Source organism: Colius striatus, chromosome 3, assembly GCF_028858725.1.
Source record: "Colius striatus isolate bColStr4 chromosome 3, bColStr4.1.hap1, whole genome shotgun sequence".
NCBI classification, from domain to species: domain Eukaryota; kingdom Metazoa; phylum Chordata; class Aves; order Coliiformes; family Coliidae; genus Colius; species Colius striatus.
This window is the reverse complement of record NC_084761.1, coordinates 13,926,397-13,945,282: the sequence shown is the minus strand read 5'-3', so window position 1 is coordinate 13,945,282 and position 18,886 is coordinate 13,926,397. Positions and strand designations below refer to the sequence as shown.

At 37.5% G+C, this 18,886-nt stretch overlaps 1 protein-coding gene across 2 annotated transcripts in view; it reads right to left on the bottom strand.

The window, feature by feature from the left end:
- Positions 1 to 18,886, bottom strand: part of SDK1 (sidekick cell adhesion molecule 1) — a 417,596-nt gene that overhangs the window by 150,662 nt on the left and 248,048 nt on the right. For both annotated transcript variants that reach the window (XM_061992261.1, XM_061992262.1), the window contains exons 7-9: positions 10,514 to 10,625; positions 9,381 to 9,571; positions 1,014 to 1,097 (exon numbers count right to left, since the gene is read on the bottom strand). In XM_061992261.1, coding sequence (XP_061848245.1) covers positions 1,014 to 1,097; positions 9,381 to 9,571; positions 10,514 to 10,625 — 387 coding nt within the window. The remainder of the gene's footprint in view (positions 1 to 1,013; positions 1,098 to 9,380; positions 9,572 to 10,513; positions 10,626 to 18,886) is intronic.

Here is an 18,886-nt window from a genome sequence, read left to right as displayed (position 1 = left end):
GACATAATTGTTAGAAAGAAGGACACCTGAATTATTGAAAATATTGACTGTATTGCAAATGATGGATTCTATAACTATACTTTCACCTCAGCTAATTTTCTGGCTCAGGGCACTAGTCTCTGTTATACAGTAACAACTGAAGAAAACGCAGAATGCCAGGGGGAAGTGAACAGGAGTTGCCAATCCCAGGCTTGAGTAGTTGAGATATCTTCTGGGATAGGAGGTTTCTTCTCAGATGCCCATGGGCTTGGTGTAGCTGAAGGAGCATGAGCCCCAACTGACAAACATTAATGTGCTACCGTTACTCATGTGAGTAGTTGGAGGTGATCATTCCCCTGTACTAGGCTTTGGCTAAGTCACATCTTGAATACTGTCTCCCATGTTGGGCTCCTCTCTGCAAGAAGGACATTGAGGTACTGAAGAGGATCCAGAGGTGCGCTCTCAAGCTCGTAAAGGATTTGGAGCACGTCTCATATGAAGAATAGCTGAGGGATCTGGGGCTGCTTAGCCTGTAGAAAAGAAGACTCAGGGGAGACCATATCACTCTCTACAACTACCTAAAATGAAGCTGTAGCAAGGCAGGGGTTGGTCTGTTCTCCCTAGTAACAAGCCATAGAACAAGAGGAAACAGGAATTGCACCAGGAATTTCTTTACTGGAAAGGTTGTCAGGCATTGGAATGGGCTGCCCTGGGAGGTGCTGGAGTCACTGTCCCTGGAAGTGTTTCAGAGACTGTTGGATGTTGCACTTAGACAAATAGTCTAGTGGTTGATAGGGCTGGGATAGGTCTCTTCCAGCTGAAACAATTCTATGATTCTACATCTTAACTAAACTAAACTACAAAGACTGCCAAATTCTCCAAGGGCAAAAAGACCATCCCTCTCCCTTGCACCTGGACTCTGTGATAATTAACAATAGTGCAGAAGCCTCAAAAACCATTAAAAGTTTACATAATGTGCTTTCTTCAGTACTGGATATACATTTGTACAAGTTTGAACACGTCTGCACACTCACCCATCGCCTGGCACAGGATATCCACGTCTTTCTCCACTTCAGCCAAAATGACGCTCTCGGGTTCAGACGTAAAATATGGTGGTTCTTTCAAATCAAAAAGCAAACAAAAGTAAAGAAATAAAACCACAGCAAAGTGAAAAACAGACGATGATTTAAAGATACTCAGCATATAATCTCTCCACACACGTATTTAATATAGTGTATCACAAGTAGACTAGTTTGTCTAAGTTTGTTTCTATTTGGAGGTGGATTTTTTTTGGTAGTAAAAGCATCATAAAAAACCACCAATTTTTTGCTATGCTGAGTACGAATTCCAAAGAGTCAAGATAACGTAAGGTAAGATTTAAGGGTTTGCACTGCAAATTAATACTCAGAGCAGGGGCTACTTGTCATTTTATAGGTCTGAATCATGGAACATTTTAATTCTTCGTTCAGAAAGGCTCTCCCGAGAGGCTTATAAAGGTTTATATTTACAACATAGCATTTTATAAGATAGTTCGCTTCAGTATCTAAACCAAATTCCACCTCGTGAAAGCATGAAGCATGTCAAATAAAGTGCCATAGCATGTCACAGAGCTGACACCACAGGACAAGTGCAGTGTAATTAAAGAAAATTCTTTTCATCTGTTTTATTTCTTGAAAGCAAACAGATTTAATGCTTTAATTGAAGTTATAGCAATAATCATAAAAATCCACACTTTATCATTAGGGCTAAAGAAAAGATACTAGATGTTTAATTAAACAAAGACAAGTTTCCAGAAATTGTAGAGTATGCTGTCATGTAACTCTTTCTTCTATGCAGCATAAAATTGAAGGGCATCATGTCAAAGTCCCACAGGCATTAAGGTTGCAGTAATTATCATGGTAACTAAAAACTGTCATAGTCTGTTCAAATGCAATTATCATCTGAGTACTGGTTTTAGAAGGATTTTATTTGATTATAACTGAAGTTCTACTGTACCATAGACAAACTCCCTGGAAAGTTTTAGAAACTACAGAAAAGACAATATAAGTAGCTTGTAGTATCATGGCAGCTTGCTGTCATTTCACAGGGATTACATGACGTGCCAGCAGGTACACAACAGGAAGGATCTGATCAGAGTACAGCCTCCCCTTTTCCAGCACTCCTTCTCACTACGTACAATAAAATACTTGCTTAAACATACAGAACTGGGGTCTCATTTGAGCACCAATGGATATTACAATTTTGTATTCAATCCAAACAAAATCAATATTAGTCTTCAAAAGCTTGTGTAGAGGAGGAGGAGGTGAGTTTGCAAAATAGCCTGGAATACTCATTTATCCAGCAAAACCAATAAAACAAGCTTCCTGATTTATTATATTCTAATAATATACATGTGTTAACATTATTGATCCTCACTGCCTAAATATAAAGCTATTAACAAACATGCATAATAACTTGTGATTTATTGTGTATGATCTCATGTGTTAATCTCAACAACAAATTGAAAAGCTGAAGATTTAATTGAAATTCACTGATGGTATGGTGTTTGACATGTTTGATCAACTAAGTTGCTGAGTCCTCTGCAATTCATCTAAGTCTGTGATTTAACTGAGTAGGCTAGCTCTTCTCATGCCATTCTCCAAACCTTATCTGATGCTTTCCTTGTGCTCCCCCTTTCAAAATGTGATCTTTTTGATTTCCAGACTTTTAGCCTAGTGTCCTTACTTATCTATGTATCTGTCTCTAGACACATAGGTACATGTCCATCTGTCTACCTCACAAAATAAAATTGGAATCTTTTGTTCCACAGCAACTTAATTTGATCATGAGGGGAGGCAAAGGGGAAAGGTGGCCAAAACAGGTCAGGATCAAGGCAGCATCCAGACATGTATCTCCACATCCAGACATTCACTTCTAACTTCAGCCTGCTTCTATGCATGTCTCTTCAGCCAGTGAGGTTCAAGTGTATTTTCCTCCTTTTGGGGAATTCCTGATTGCATGCCTTCTATCCTCCCTTTTATAAGGCACTCTAACCAATTTCTAAACTTGGCAACCTTCTGCTGCCAGCTCTCAAACTTTCTCCTAGATCAGCGACATATTCACACACTAATGATAAACTTGCAGATTTATCTTCAATATGAGCCTACAGTCCAACTGTAAAGCATTTAATGTGGCCTCAAAGATGCTAGTGGTTCCATGACCACTGATTATGTACTACCTTTGCATACAGTTTCTGCAGCTACACTTGGCATATTTAGACAGTCTACTTTCACAGTGTCTCTCCCCAAAACCTGTCCTACAATCTGTGCTCCTCCCTTGTAATCCCTTACAGGCTTTTATGCCACCTTCAAAGAAACTTGTTACATTAAGAGATGCTTAGGTGAGCAGGTATCAAGCAATGAATTACCTGACAAAGAACTTGAAGTTGGTGACAACTGTCACTTAGCAAACAGGGTGTAATGTTATAACAGGAAGATTCACATCAGCTTTTTTTGAAAGAAGCGGGGAGAAATGGAAGCAGATGAGACAGAAAAAGAGCAGAAACGACAGAAAGATTCAATTTAAAAGCCACAGATAACTCTCAGAGGAGTTTCAGGGTGAAGGTATGCCAACAGAAATGGTTTCTAGTCTTCATTAAGCCCAGACTCACCTTTTCCCTTACACTAAAGTCTGCTGAACTCAGTTCTCACAGTCATTCCAGAAGCTGAAAGCCCTGACAAATGCTATAATTGACATAGAGAGGTCAGATCTTATTCTTACATGATAAGCACATGTATAGAAAACCTTCCAGAAGCAATTCTATGAATTACTGATTAACTACCTGCATCTGCTGCCTGGAGTTAGAAATAATCCTGTATGGGAAGACAAGACCAATTCAAAAGGGAATTCTGGAAGATCTAGAATATCACATAGATGACAGTGCTGTGGCAAGTCCAGTGTACATGGCAAATTAGTCTTGGTGACTTAATGTATGAAAAGAATCACAGCAGTACTGGTGTAGGTGGACTCTTAGGGCTTTGAGGGAAACAAACCAGTGAATTCCATACAAAATGTGCTGCTTGTCTTACACTATCAACACAGATACTCAAAAAGTGCTTTGCGGTGAGGGTTTATGGCTTCAACAGAACTCAGGCTGCAGAAGAAACAGCTCTAGCTATAGGTGCTAGACCCCTAAAATCTAGGCTCTTCGCTCTTCAGATGAGTCAGGTGTGCTCCTGAAGGCGTGTAGGCCCAGAATAAACTGCAAGTGAAAAATTCAGCATCTCTCAGGTTGGGTGCTATACTCCACCTGGTGAACAACTATCAGAAAGAGGCCATAAAACCACAGCAATATTTATAAGGGTCGGTCAGATGGCATTCTGAAGGGGCATTCTGGCTGTCTGTATATATGACTCTACTGCATATTTATAAGGCTTGGTTTTTATCACACAGCATGAATTTGAACATTTATTGTTGTAGGTAATAATCATGTGTTGAAATTTAATATGTGTGGTGAAAATACAATGTCTTCCAAACTATATCACATGCCAAACACAAGCCTCTAGACACAGCAATTTCTAGAAATGACAGTAGTCTGTTGGTATCCGGTCAGACATTCAAATTCTTTTGAAATCATAGAATCACAATAGTTAGAATAGGAAAGGACCCATCACACTGAGTTCATCCCGCTGGCAGTGCAGCGTGCTATGCAATGCCAGGGGTTACATCTCATATTCGACTGAAAGATACTGTATTGTGCAGATATTGTATTAGTGTTTGACTGATCTTAACTAAAAGGTCAAGAACAAGCAAAGGGGAATATTTTAATACAAATGCATGCTTTTAATAGTTGTTAAGGGTTTCAGGGTTTGTGAGGTTTGTTTTTTTGCACTACTGACATCATTGAAAAGATAGCCTCTCTGCAAAGCCCTTGGGAGCCTGCAAAATTTGATAGTGTTCTAACTTCCCCCACACAGAGTTACATGGTCACTGATTTTAACATTCAAAAGATAGCAGTCAGCATCCATTACATACCCTTCAAGCTGCACTGCAGATATGTGACCTAATCCTAGATACATACATGAAAGTCAGAAAGAACAGAGAAAGCCCCAGGGGCTCCTCCAAAGCTGAAATTCCTGCATCACTCAGAAATTCAGGCCTGCATATTTAAGAGGAAAATCAAGCCTTAAACATGGAAGTCTGTCTCTAGCATTACAATCAGCTAATTTATTTGGTGAATAACCTGTACAGAAAAGGGAACTGGAAACTTGAGAGTCCCTTGTAGGTACAAGGTCTGTAATTCCAGACAGCAGATCAGACTGTCCATGCTGCGAGAAGCCACATTGCATACGCAGGTATAAAAGATTCCTTGATGAGAGGTTTTTCTTTGCATAAATATCAGGTTAAAACAGAAAGAGATGAAAAGGTGCTTTACTTTCTTGCTTCTACCCCTACTGTGGAGCTGTAATCTATGTGTTCAAATATCTTATAATAGTACAGGGAACACATCTCCTGTTTGCAGAACTGAAAGAAGGGGGAACTTCTCCTGAAAGTCAGTGACAGAACTGGACTTCCCAGATGTCCTATTACTTCATTGTGGCATAGATCTTATGTACATTTGGGTTGAAGGCAACATGTCTGCATCCCTCTCAAGAAGCTCTGGGTCTTGCCAAATCAAACTTGTCAACATTTTTCTGCTTTGAGCCCAAATTGAAGTGTAGGCAAGTTCAAAGACATTTTATATTATAGCTTTCCTGAAAATTCTTATTCTTTTCTTACACACAGTACAAGAACACAGGCATCATGATCTTTTCTTAAGCACAATCTTCATGACAAAATTACTTCCTCCAGACATTGTAGTGTTTCAAAGTATCTAAGCTAGAGCCACAAGCACTATTGTTTCCAGAGATGTGAGCAAAAGGTATGGAGGTGTCTAGCTACAGAGGAAAATAACTTCTGTGTGGAAGTTGCATATACATTCAATGCAAATTCATGAACAAGAGAACACACAAAGAAGGCCCTGCAGCATCAAAACACTTCAGGAGAAATGCAGTGAAGGCAGATTAGCCCTATAGTTCCTGTCAGAGCCTAGCTAGGTGTGTCCTCCATGCCAATGTTAAAATTGTTCTGATGTGTTCCTAAATCCCATGATCCTATGAAACTGTGTCTTTCCTACATTATGGGAAGTAGGGCTGCCTTTAAGAGAGAGACAAAGGTCTACAGTAGTCCCTTATCGTCCTGTTTTCAAAAAGAAATCTATCCAGCCAGGATGTAAAAACTCTCCCTAGAATCATCAAGATGAGAATAATATGTTTATTAACATCGTTTTTTTTAGGCACAAAACTACTTTGAGAAGAAAAGCCCTCTACTGTGATTTTGCTTGATTCTATCCTGTTCCTTTAGACAGGCCAACAAGGCTTCAACACTCAGTTCTGTACACCACCTCACCATAGCAAGCCATTCCTTCTAATTGTTCTCATTCTGTTCACGTTTTACTTCCTGACTGCATCTAATTTAAAGAACACTGTGGATTTCATATAGTAGAAAGGTTTAATTCCTAATTTTCTTAAGCTCCTAAAATTTATAATTTCTCATAGAACAATCACTTAAAAAATTACTATTGTAATTTGTGGTGAACAGAACTTGTAGAAACAGAGAAAAAGAATTTAACATTAGCTCAGTTTTCAAATTGGTTTCTTCAAGAGAAGACTCCTTAAATTACTGAATCTTCAAACTGTTAGTAATAAAACAAATGTGCTCTTATCTAATCTGCAGCAAATCTTTCCCAAACTGTTACTCTGCCAACTGAGGAACATGCTACTCTTTAAAAATTTATAACAACTGCAGCTAATAAAAACCAAGGTTTGGAACCACCCTGGTTTATCTTTGCTGGAACAATATGAAGATGTCAAAAAGCTCTTTGCCACATCCAGATGAAAACTGTGGTGCAGCACAGGACTAGAAGATTTTCTTCTTGCTTATGCAGTACTACTTTATTACATTAGATACTTGTATTTTCAAATATTATTGTGATTTTCATTTACAAACTCACATATGCACTCAGAAATAATCAGAAAAAAACTTCAGAGAAAATATTGTAGGTCACAAACGAAACTTTGAACTGAGTATGTGCCTTTGTACTAAGTCTCGCTGCTGTCTAATGAAGCTCTTTTCACCATCTGAGCCCCCACACAAATTGTGTGACTTCCCTTAGCTAAGAAGAGCAAGGATTGACATATCTGTAAAAAAGCTTTGATTAACTCAGTATTTGTGATATCTTTGATGTATCTTTTTATTGCTACCCTTATTCTACCTGTAAATAGCAAAGTATTTTTCTTTATTAGTCCACAAAAACTCTCATGGCCATATTACTGAGGGTCTGTATTTCATTTATCATGATAATTTTGAAACAAAACTCTTCTATTAACATAATTTATTTTTTCTGTTAGTTAATGCCCTTTAACAAATTCACAGTGTGTTATTCTCTCAAGAAGTACAGCTCATCATCAGGTCACTATCAACACCTACACACTACAAGTATTTCATGCATGCAAATGGACAGGTAAGTACTCTGCAAGTACTACTCCAACAGACTATGAGGGATATACCACAAAACCCCTCAGATCTGAATCTTCTCTGCACTTTCCTCTAGAACCCATGCCTTGACTAATTAAAAAACGGCCAGATCCCTCTAAGAATTCTAAGGATGAATACAAGTTATGCATTAACTTCTAATCCTTTGATCTGGCTTCCCGTTTAGAATTAGAGATCCATCCTGCAGCTCAAGAAACTCATAAATAAAGAAATCTATCAGGCTTTGCTGACACATTGAGTAAACACCTGCAACTCAAGTGTCTTGTTCCATCAGAAGGAAATAAAAGTAATTGGTAACCAATTTGTTTCTGCTTTCTTTCATCTGCTTGTTGTTATCTACAGGTCTTTTCATAACTTCATTCCCTGACAGCCCCCTAAAACTAGATAAGAAATAAATAAAACATTCAAAAATAAGATAGCAGATAAGCTACTAAAGTAAGGCAGCACTGCTAGTTTAATAAGATTCCCCAATGATGGTTTCTCAGTTTTATTGTAACTGTATTTAAGAATCTTTTACATTAACCGAGAGGCTGCTTTAAGTACTGCATGAGACTGGATCTGACAGCATAGCAGCAAACTTAAACTAGTTACAATAAAATCTTATGAATAAAGAAGATTTTAAACAAAACCCATAAATAAGTGAAATCCGACTCGGCTCCTTAAAGGGAAGGGAAGCCATGAGGTAATAATTCTAAGAAACTGTACAAAGAAAAAGATTGGAACCAAACTTCATCCAGTAGGTAATAAATACAATAGAGACAGTGCTACAAATGAACCTGGAACAGAGCTTTGAGGGAAGAAGAGCTGTTTTCTCACTTAGCATGAAACACTATAAATTGCTTTACTAGAATAGAGACCATACAGTGGAGTCTTTAAAATTGTATTTTCAGAAGGCTAAAAGAGTGGAGAGAATTGTGTGCTGAATTCCCTCTGCAACACGCTACAGAAATGCATGTGCATGAATTCTGATCAACGCTGAGACTTGTATCATTGCCAGAGCAATAACCTTCCCAGGACACTTGCACGGTTATTATTGGGACTATTACATAAAAGCTAGACTTTACACAATCAGCTCTGGCTTAAAACATCTTAATGTCTCTGATCTAAAAAGTCTCTCATTCTGACAAGTCCTAAAAAAAAGCTGTGCTGTGTGAAGTGTGCTAATTTGCTATTATAGCAGGATATGACATGCACAGTGACTGCCATTTCCAAATGACAACCTCCTTGCTACAGCAACACTCCAACACAGAGGTGATGGTGGAAACAGGTAGTGAAAGGACACCTTTAAAAATATTAAGTTCAAAATTCCCCTTGGAGTCAAAGGTCTAGCACATAGTGCTGATTTTAACGGTGTTTCCTTCTCCCTTTTGTTCCCTCAGTAATGATGTCTGCCTGCCTGTGTGTTCAGGAATGTCCTTGGCCCCCCAGCTGGCATTTGCAACACACAACATCCAGCAGTGCTCCATATTAAAACAGATGCAAGCAAGCTGGGAGTTAATCAGCATTGAATGCATTTAAAAGCCAAGATGTGGAAGCAGCCCAATAAGGATTTTACTACTATATTTCCTCAACTTCTGATTAAATGTAGAGTTTCACAAGGGATTCAGAATCATCAGTGTTCCAAAAAAATTCTGTTTGATGAATTTATATTCATAGGGAAGAACAGCTGAATTAATTTGGAAGATAACTCTCCTTCACCTCCTTTGTTCTGTTCTCTGAAGAAAGGTTCAAATGTAAGGTCAATGAAATATTAAGATATCAATTTTATTTCCTATTATACCTCAGTCTAGAGCCTGTTTTACTAAAAAACACATTGCCTTGAGAATTACCCATTATAGAAAGGAAGGCTTTCGCTCTTGAGGGCTCCTCAGTGCTGTCTCTCAATTTTGCTTCACAGAAGTACATCCCCATATCAGCAGAGGTTGGGTTGGTGATAGTGAGGCGTCTCCCAAAACTGCTAATGCCTCTGGTGATCTGAATTCCGTTTCTCTTCCAGGTCATGCTTAGTCTCTCAAGAGGTCTGGAGAGGTTTAAAAGAAAAAACACCACAAAATAGAAAAAACAAACAAAACCCACAAGAATAAACACATGTATTACAGAATAATCTAGTCTGCAGTTATAAACAGATTATGAAACTTCTCCCTATCCCTGACATTCACTATTAAGAAGTAAATGCATATATAACTTCTACCTATCAAGATTACAGACTACTCAAGTGGCATTATACAAGTACAGCTAATTGATACAGCAATAGAACTTAAGTGCTAATAATTTGATTTCTCTAAGCAAAAGGAGTAAATACTGCTATAGGAATCAGCTGCATGGGAAGTGCTTTCATTACAACTCAATTACCAAAACAGTATTAATCATATCAAGAACATCTCTGCCCTCAGAGGGGAAAGTGAACCAGTTGTCTTATCAGCCGAGGGCCTCAACCATTCACTTCTGCTAGAATCAAATACTATTCCATCCCAACTAGATGGAAACATAGAAGGAATGCTGTGAAGTCTGTATTGTGGTGCATTATGAACAGCTGAACAACAATCACTGTAAAATGAGGGCATCTGTAATAAATTATTTGACAGGAGATCCTCACTAATTGATTTACTAGGAAGCACAACCTCTCATGTCAATAGGCAATACAGCTGAAATATTCTTAACCCTTAACTTTTCCTTAAGATAACATCTGATGATTGAACAAGACTCTAATTCTTTTCCTTACCGTGCGAGTAACAAGTGGGAAAGTAACCTGCCTATACCCTTACTTGGCCAGAAAAATCAATAAGTTTAATTCAGTAATGTTGGACAAACAAGATTATTCATAAGGTTACTCTGAAGAGCAAGCATTCTGCTTCAATCATCAAATTAATAAAAAATCAAAATATCTTCCTATGTCCTTCTCAGTAAAGGACAGTCCGTTAATAAGCAGTTCCTTATAACCCTACTGTGCCTTTTACAGTACCTTGCATTGGCCACACACTCCAGGGTGATTTCGCTGCTCCCTGCTACAACGCTGGTATTCCGCGGGGGGATTACAATGACGGGAGCCACAGTGTCTGACGGGTCTACGGCACCTGTACAGCCAAAAAGAATCTCAGTGAAGGCTCTGGACATGCGCCAATGGCAAGGGCTGACACGTTCCAGGCAAAGGACTTTGTCAAGCAACATAGCTTTAAATTTCACTCTTCAACCTCACCGTGGATTTTTAATCTCCTCATTAAAGGGAGATCTTCAACATGACCATTTTTCACGGCTTTCATTACACTGTACAAACAGACTGATTCAATATTCTCAGGTTGGTATCATTCAAAACACATAGCTCACGAGAACTACTCCCAGATGGAGTGCAGGGGCCATTCTCAAATAGAGAGCAAATAAATTAAGCATCCTAAAGGTTTTCTATTGTAGAGCACTTTTATTTTTATCAAACACTTGCTGACTTATATTTTTAAGACCTTTTCATGTTTTGTTTAATCTTACCACTACCATACCATTTCAAAAGAGTCTGCCAATACTCATGTTAGTTCTTTAAAAAGAATTTACACACTAGGGAACAAATATAAAATTAACAAAGCAGCATATCACAGCAACTTCAATCCCTTTTTCTTATCAGGAAAGTAAATAACCCAAATCTGTTACTCTTTTGTGAGGCATCATACTGTAAATAATTTAGCTTATGCAACAGTCAGCAGACACTTAAAAAAATGGTAAAAAGGCTGCTTGTAAATTTTCTCTGTATGCATTTAGTAAGTGAATTAAAATACCCATGTATTCACAGGTACTTTGCTTCAAGCAACTCATTTGGGAAAGAAAAATTAGCTATTTTCTTAGCATGAATAACATAGTAATAAAATTTTCTAAAGATATGGAATCCAATAAATGAATTATATGGAAAAGTAATGAAAATAAAACTAAAATGACGGAAAAGCAAGTTCATCAACTATTTTCTGCAAAGCAGGCTAACCCATGCCCATTAAGCAGAATGGGAAACTGGCAAACACAAAGTCTGAGCCCTGGTATTTTCTTATAAGATAATTCCCTGAAGAAAAGAAAATGGATAGATATTCTTTGCTTATCTCATACGTGGCATACCAAAAGCCCTTGGACATTCAGCTTCGCTTGTTGGACAGAAAAGGTTGGTAATGAGACTCAGAAAGTTCACAAGGTTAGCAAATTTCTGACTGACAAATTTTTTACCTTTCGATGTTTTTGTAACTGACAGAAAATAGTGTACTATGGGAGATCAAAGCACGTAGCATGATTTTCAGATTTTAAGAATACCACCCACACATCCAAATAGATTCAAACATCCAACGATACAGTACTTAAGGATGTGGTAAGCACTTCTTTCTTTCTACCCATAAATGTGCTCCATTGACCTGACAAAGCACCAATATGCAATTTACACATGATTTCAAAAACCAGGCTTTTAGTAGATTTTACTTCTGCTCAATATCATCTCAGGAAATATGATGCTATCAGATGGCACATCTCCTTTCTAAGAAGCTTTCCATGGTGGTCTTATAGGTATTCATGGCAAGAATTTTCCAGATAGTAATAAAAAAAAAGTAGAAAACAAGCGTTGATCAGATTAGTGTCTTGTTACTGATGAGAAGAAATAAACTCAGCATTACTGTTCACCACTACTTCATGCAAAATGAAGATTTACAACAGTAAATGCTAAAAGACCAACACACAAGTTACTAATTTGGCAGTAATCGTTTCTTATCTCTATCTGGAAAAATGGAAAACCACTCGTTTGATTTATCAGCTCCTCTAAAGAATGGCTCAGCCCTGCTAAAAGCAGCTGGAGAAGAGAAGCCAGCTTTGTTGTAACCTCTTGGAGCTCACCATATGTGAGCGGCTCTTTGTGCAGCAAACAGATAAGCAGGGGAAATAGAAGTGCAGGTTACTCCGCCTGCGTTCAGGAAAACTGAAGACTTCTGTGACTCTCTTACTGACCGTAACAAGAATCTAGACAAAGTCTGGGTTTATTTTTGTTTTGTATCATCCCCGAAACAAATCTATTAAAAGCAAGCTGTCGATAAAGATTTCGAGAGAGTGAAGTTACACCAGTGTGATAGAGAGGGCTCATCAGAAATGGCACTTGTATTCTAAGTAATATCCCTACAAAGGTCATCAACCCATAACAACCATATATAGAAAACAGCAACGTTTCAAGGTATTATCTAAGCAGTATGTTGACAGCACACGTATTTCCATTTCATATTCAAAGACAGTTTAATTTCCCCTTTGCAGAAAAAAACAACCACTTGCCATAATTTACTCTGGCCCCAATCCTGCCAAACAAAACTGAGCATGGACATTCCTTTTGCAGAGGCTAGTTTGCAGTTTTGTTTTGTGGCTAACGAAAATACCAAAGGAAGAATTTAGCTCTACTAAAATCTCAAAAATTTCAAACAGGGCTGTAAAATCTCAAGAAGGCTGTAATCTGAAATTTGTATTTTCATCATATCAGAGCTTTATCTTTTTGTAAGAAATTCACAGGTTGGAATATCAGAGTTGCCAGGATTCTAACATAGACAAGGACTAACACTGATTTTGCTTTGATGATGTGACATACCAAATCAGACTTCAATCAGACTATGGAAGGTACAGAGCTATTCCAAACAATCAGATAATGAAAAACTAACCAGACTTTCCAAGTTTCTTATCCTACCTGTCAATAAAGCCATTCCATCCATCTCCAGCCTCCTAATGCACTACACTGACATGATTTTACTTGACTATTGCTATACTAAAATACAATGCAGAATGTCATTGTTAGTAAATAGACTTCTTCTTTGGAAATCTTTTGTAGAAAACAATTTAACTTTTTTCTCCTCTTCACTGTTCCTTTTTTACTTAATCAGACTTTTTCTTGTTCCAGTTTTCTAGGTTTCTGCTGTTTCCTCTGGCTTTTCATCACCTCTTCCTCCTCTGCCTCCCCTCCCTCAGGCAGCTTCTCTGTATTGGTCACCGGGCATTTTCAGTTATTGCCCACCCATGGTCCCCTATAGATGTTTCCCATTATTTAAGAACTGCTCAATTTCCCACATATCCTTTATTTTAATGACTGACCTTCAGTTTCTCTGAAGAAAATATTTACTAAAGACACTGAAACAGGAGAGCAATAGAAATTCATAAAAGAACAGATTTTGTGACATTAATTTGCTAATGGAGACCACCATTCTCACTCATATTCTATCTTTCCTGAAATAAAAGATCTTTCCTTTCTATCTATCTTCTGAATCCCCTGTTTCAGCTAAGAAAGCAAAGCAACATTAGGAAAAAACACTGACCCCGGATCATAGCCAAGAGATGTCTCACTATTAGGCATAAGTCATCTGCAGGGAACGTGTAGGAAGCTGCAGGAACAAGGCTGAAAGGCACTGAAGAACTTTTAGGGTATGTGATCTTCATCTGATTCTAGTCCCTAATAGACAAGTAGACAGAACAACTACCACAGGCAAGAGTCCTATTCCAAACACAGAGTTTTCTCCAAAAAATAATATGCTCTGCTTTATTTCACTTTATATCTATTTTAACCACAGCACCACGGTATTTCCAACCTTCCTTTCACTTCTATACCTTCTCATTAGACACTGAATAACTACCTGTATCTACCTTGGCTCAGTAACTGAGTTGCAGCTTGATTATTGTAACACCAATGATTCTGACATATGAGAGGAGGGAGCTTATCTTGGGCATGTTTCAGTGGATCCGTTCCCTAGCTGCTCATGAAGCAGTTGGTGAACTGTGGCCATTTACAGCCCAGAATATTTAGGTAAATTGGTATCAATACTTTTTTTTCCTCCTATATTTGAGTTTTAAAAATAAACACACACACAAAAAAAGAGAAAATAGAAAAGAGAAGATCTTGGAGTTTTCTGTCCCTCTAAACATAAACTTCTCTTGAGACTGTGGAATTCAGGAATCTGGCAATTCTGCACAAAGCAGAGATATATTGAGGGAAGACAGAAAAAAAAGAGTGAACACCTCTTGCATGGTCTATTTGTTTTTATCACCTGTGGCTGCACAATGCTGATCTAGGATCACACTGAAGTTTCCCCTTTCCTTCTCCTATCTGACTATGAATAAAACCCATTCCAATTGTTCCATAACACTTTTTTTTTTTAAAATACAGATGAGCTGTAGTATTTTTAATCTGTTACTTAAATACAATAATTACACAGACTACCCTGTCATCTCTGAAAAGACAGTGGTTTTATCTCTCCACATCTATTGCCATGTAAGGTGCAGGGAATTTAAAATACAGTTTATGAAGATCACACATTTTATCAGACTCATATGGGTTCTTAATTTTCCCAACAAAGATGAAATCTTACTCAGGTTGTATGACTGAAAATACAAAAGGTATCTTTCCCTACAGAAATATATAAAAAAATAGCTTTCCCCCCCAATTTTACATTATGGCATGCAAAGTTTATCTACATCTCTCTTTGAAGTGCAGAATATTAAGAGTATTACTTCAATGGATGCTCAAATTCATCTCAGAAAGATATGGGGCAAATCAGTCTTACTAGAAAGTGAGAGAAATAATTTATCTCTTGAAAAGAAGAGATAGCTTAAAGTCAGTCTTGAGAAAAATGGCAAGTCTCATTTTTAAGGCTTGCTTATAGGTCTCAACGCTCTGAAGACATTTAATACAAACAGGATGACTAGGAGCAAGAGGAAGGAGAATTGACTAAATCATCCAGATCACCTTCCTTTAACTTAGTATGGGGTTGAGTCTGGAATGTGATGTTGACTGCTAGTCAGTCCTACCCTTCGTATTAGTTACTACTCCAATTACTTCTCTGTCTCCCGTTTTTAGTGAATGAGGCATCGCACAGCAATCAATATAAAAAAATGGACTTATTTAATATTATGAAATTCATCTGTAGGAGAAAAATGCTTCACAGAAAAGACCACCAGTATTCTACTCTCAAACTAATGGAGTAATTGAATACTTTAACAGAACTTCAAAATAATTTATAAGTTATCCTGGGAGAAAAAGATTAGAAAACCTTCATCACAAACTTCCTACAGACTGTCAGATTTGCAGAGTATGCAGAAACTTCTTCACAGTTACTATGCAGGATACTTGCAAAGCTTCATGTTACAAAGTTATGGATACCTATATTATAAAAAAGTGGAGTAGGAGATAAGAATCCAATACAGATAGCAAAAATATTATATATAAATAGTTCAACATTATGGCATCATGAATGTGTAGTCTCTGCCTGTGTAATAGAATATGAAAAAAGAGAGAAATGACAATCACATAGCATCTCAAGATTGCTTGAGGGGGGAAAAAAAGAACCCAAACCCAGATTTTACAAATACAAACTATCTAATGGAATACATTTCACTTTTTCCAGGTACAACCTGCAGGTGGTCTGGATTATCAACCTATAATGGATTAACGCCCCTTTCCTTTTCCAGCACAAGATACACAACAGGAATTGGATCCTGATCAATAATGGATTAATTTCCCTTCTTCTTTGCAGTAAAAGACTCACAACAGGAATTGGAGCCTGATCAACAGACTAGCAAACGCTGACAACCACCTGTGGGCACAAGAGAGAAGCATTATGCAAATAATGAAAAAAGTCTATTTCTCAGTCATAAAACTCTGTCCTAGAACATGGCTTGTCTATCTGTTCCCTACTTATTAGAGTGATTATTAGCAGGTTATATGATAAAAAAGCATTAAAATAATAAAAGTTACCATTTAATGTTTTTGCTTTTCTGGCAAGGACTGTATTTATTTCCAAGAAAAAGGAAATACGTGATGTCAATGTGCACTACTGTGCACTGTACAGGTCCCTGCTCAGCTCTCTAGATATAAAGAAAAATGAGACTTTTCCTGTGAGGATTCTTGGTCATATTTGTTTAGTTTGATGAATAACATTAAAACTCCAGATTTAGGTTATTTTAAGTAAAAAACATATATTTATAAAATATATAGTGATCTAATAACACAGGGGTGGTATCTGAAAAGTTAAATCTTTTCAGTCTAGTTGTTTGAATCAATCACAGCAAGTGAATTCTTATCTATGAGTCCTCGTCTTGATCCCAACATCACAATGTATGAATAAATCACCAGGTATGAAAAGGTTTACAAAACACAATATAAAAAAAACAAGTGAGTGATCTAGGTCAGTTACATTTATTGACTCAATATATGAGTATGAGTAAGCTTTGTCCACATCAGATCAAACACGAGTCATTTCCACTGCAAGTAAAACAAACAAACAATAGGTTAATAAAGTAATAAAACCCAGAACAAAACACAGCAAGTAGATTACAAATTAAATGCTCAGTGTATGAGGAGAGATATGGTAAAGAGAAGAAATTTTAAAAGATTTCATCAACAACTGATGAGGAAGCCTTGCATAAATTAGTCTTGGTTCAATCACCCACATCATAAAGTAGTGCTTGAAAGTCTGCACATCTTCCTTTTCTATCCACCCCTTCTGGGCCTGTGTGATGGGCCATATATGTTACAATAGCAGTTCTGATGCACTTAACTCTGAAAAGTAAAGTTATCCAAAGAAATGAACCTAGAAAATGTGTGATTTACCCAGTCAGGCTTGCAATTCTGCAAGCAATTCATAATGCACTTAACTACAGGTACTTGCTATTTGTTTTGAAGACAGTGAAAATACATTCATAATTTAAGTAGAAATAGAATATAACAGAAACAGAGTCTTAAAGGATAAAATGGGAAAAATATATCAATCATGCAAAATATTGGCAAGAAGACATATTATGTGTCTGGAGCACCCTGCTAACTGGGTTTGGAACAGAAGACAAGAAAGTAGCTCCTGAGTCAGCTTAGTTCCCTCTCTGACATGCCATCGTGAATTCCCACTTCTGAATATACTTGGTCCTGTGGCAGAAATATTGAGGTTTTTTAATGCCACTTTTCTGGTTGGAAAGTCTCCTAGAGCTGTGTTGTTCAACCTGTTAAAAACACTCCTAATTTCCAGCTTAAATGTATTCATGGCCAATGTACCCCATTTGTTCTTCTGCCAAAGCTGTCCTTTAGCTTAAATAGCTGTTTTCTCCCTCTGTGATGTTTATGTCCTAAAGTATTTATAGAAAACAATCATACTCCTTCACAGCCTTAATTTTACTTAGCTAAACAAGCCAAACTTTTCTTGTGTGACAAGTTTGAAAGGATTCACTGAAATATATACAAACAAAAGAACAGGAGCAAGAGTAAAAAGAAAAGCAGCTTCTATCATACTATAAATGTTTCCAAATGTTTAAACAAATAACAGTCACATTTGCAACAGCTTTCTCCCCTTTGTAAGGGCTTTCACACAGACTGCAAGAGCTGTTAGTTTTAGCCCTAGGGAAAGATTAATGGAGAGCTCAACTCTATCCACAAGATGACTTATACCCTTTTGTGTGTAGATCGTATGGCAAAGAGCAGCTTTATATATTTTAGTAGATAAAACAGAGTCTAAAGTACAGGTTGAGAAAGCTTCTAAAACCTTGTGGAGAGTTTTGGGGGGTCTGTTCCTGGGCATAATGAGACACAGAGGCTTAAATGCAGTTGATTTACAAACCGAAAATATGTTTCTGCAAAGCACAGCCACATGATGAAGGTGAAACATTATTGTGCCCAGGGAGTGTTTCCCCTCCAGCTTGTCTCTCACCAGTTCTGCTCCATAGACTGGGACATGGATGAGAGATCTGCATTTTTCTTCTTTCTGCTTTTGCCCTTTTTCTACAGACCACTGAGTGCAGGTGACCCAGAAATTGCTATTTGGGGGTGAGTCCCCCACAAAATAGACATTTCCTCCCCTTTTTCACTACCTGAGGTCTACAAACTCACTTTGTAATTTAGGACTACTTTGGAAATACATTTCTAGCATTGTCCCATATAGTTTTAAGGATATTAAACCACTGCTTAGTTAAACAGCTCCCTGTGATGATTCAGCAGCTAAATTCTAAAGCAGACCAAATTTCTGCTCCAACACTCTGAAATTCTCTGCTCACAACTCTGTGCAAAAAGAGCAATTTGGAAGTTCAGTCTCTGTCACTGACCTGACCTTCCCCCATGCACAGTGAGGGGTTTCTTTCTGCCTAGAAATTTATCATCCAGCACATCATTAGAGCTTTTAACATGAAAAAATATATAGCCTCAAGCTATTCTAGCTAAAGAACACTCAGGTGGCTTTTCAATTCACCAGATAGCTTTAATATGGGCTACATAAGTGGACGGAGTGTGTAATCTTATTCAACAGCAGTTAAAAGGCAGGAAAAAAAATCCATGGTCTAGCAGTGGAATCTATTAGCCTCAGAGTCATCTTCAAAG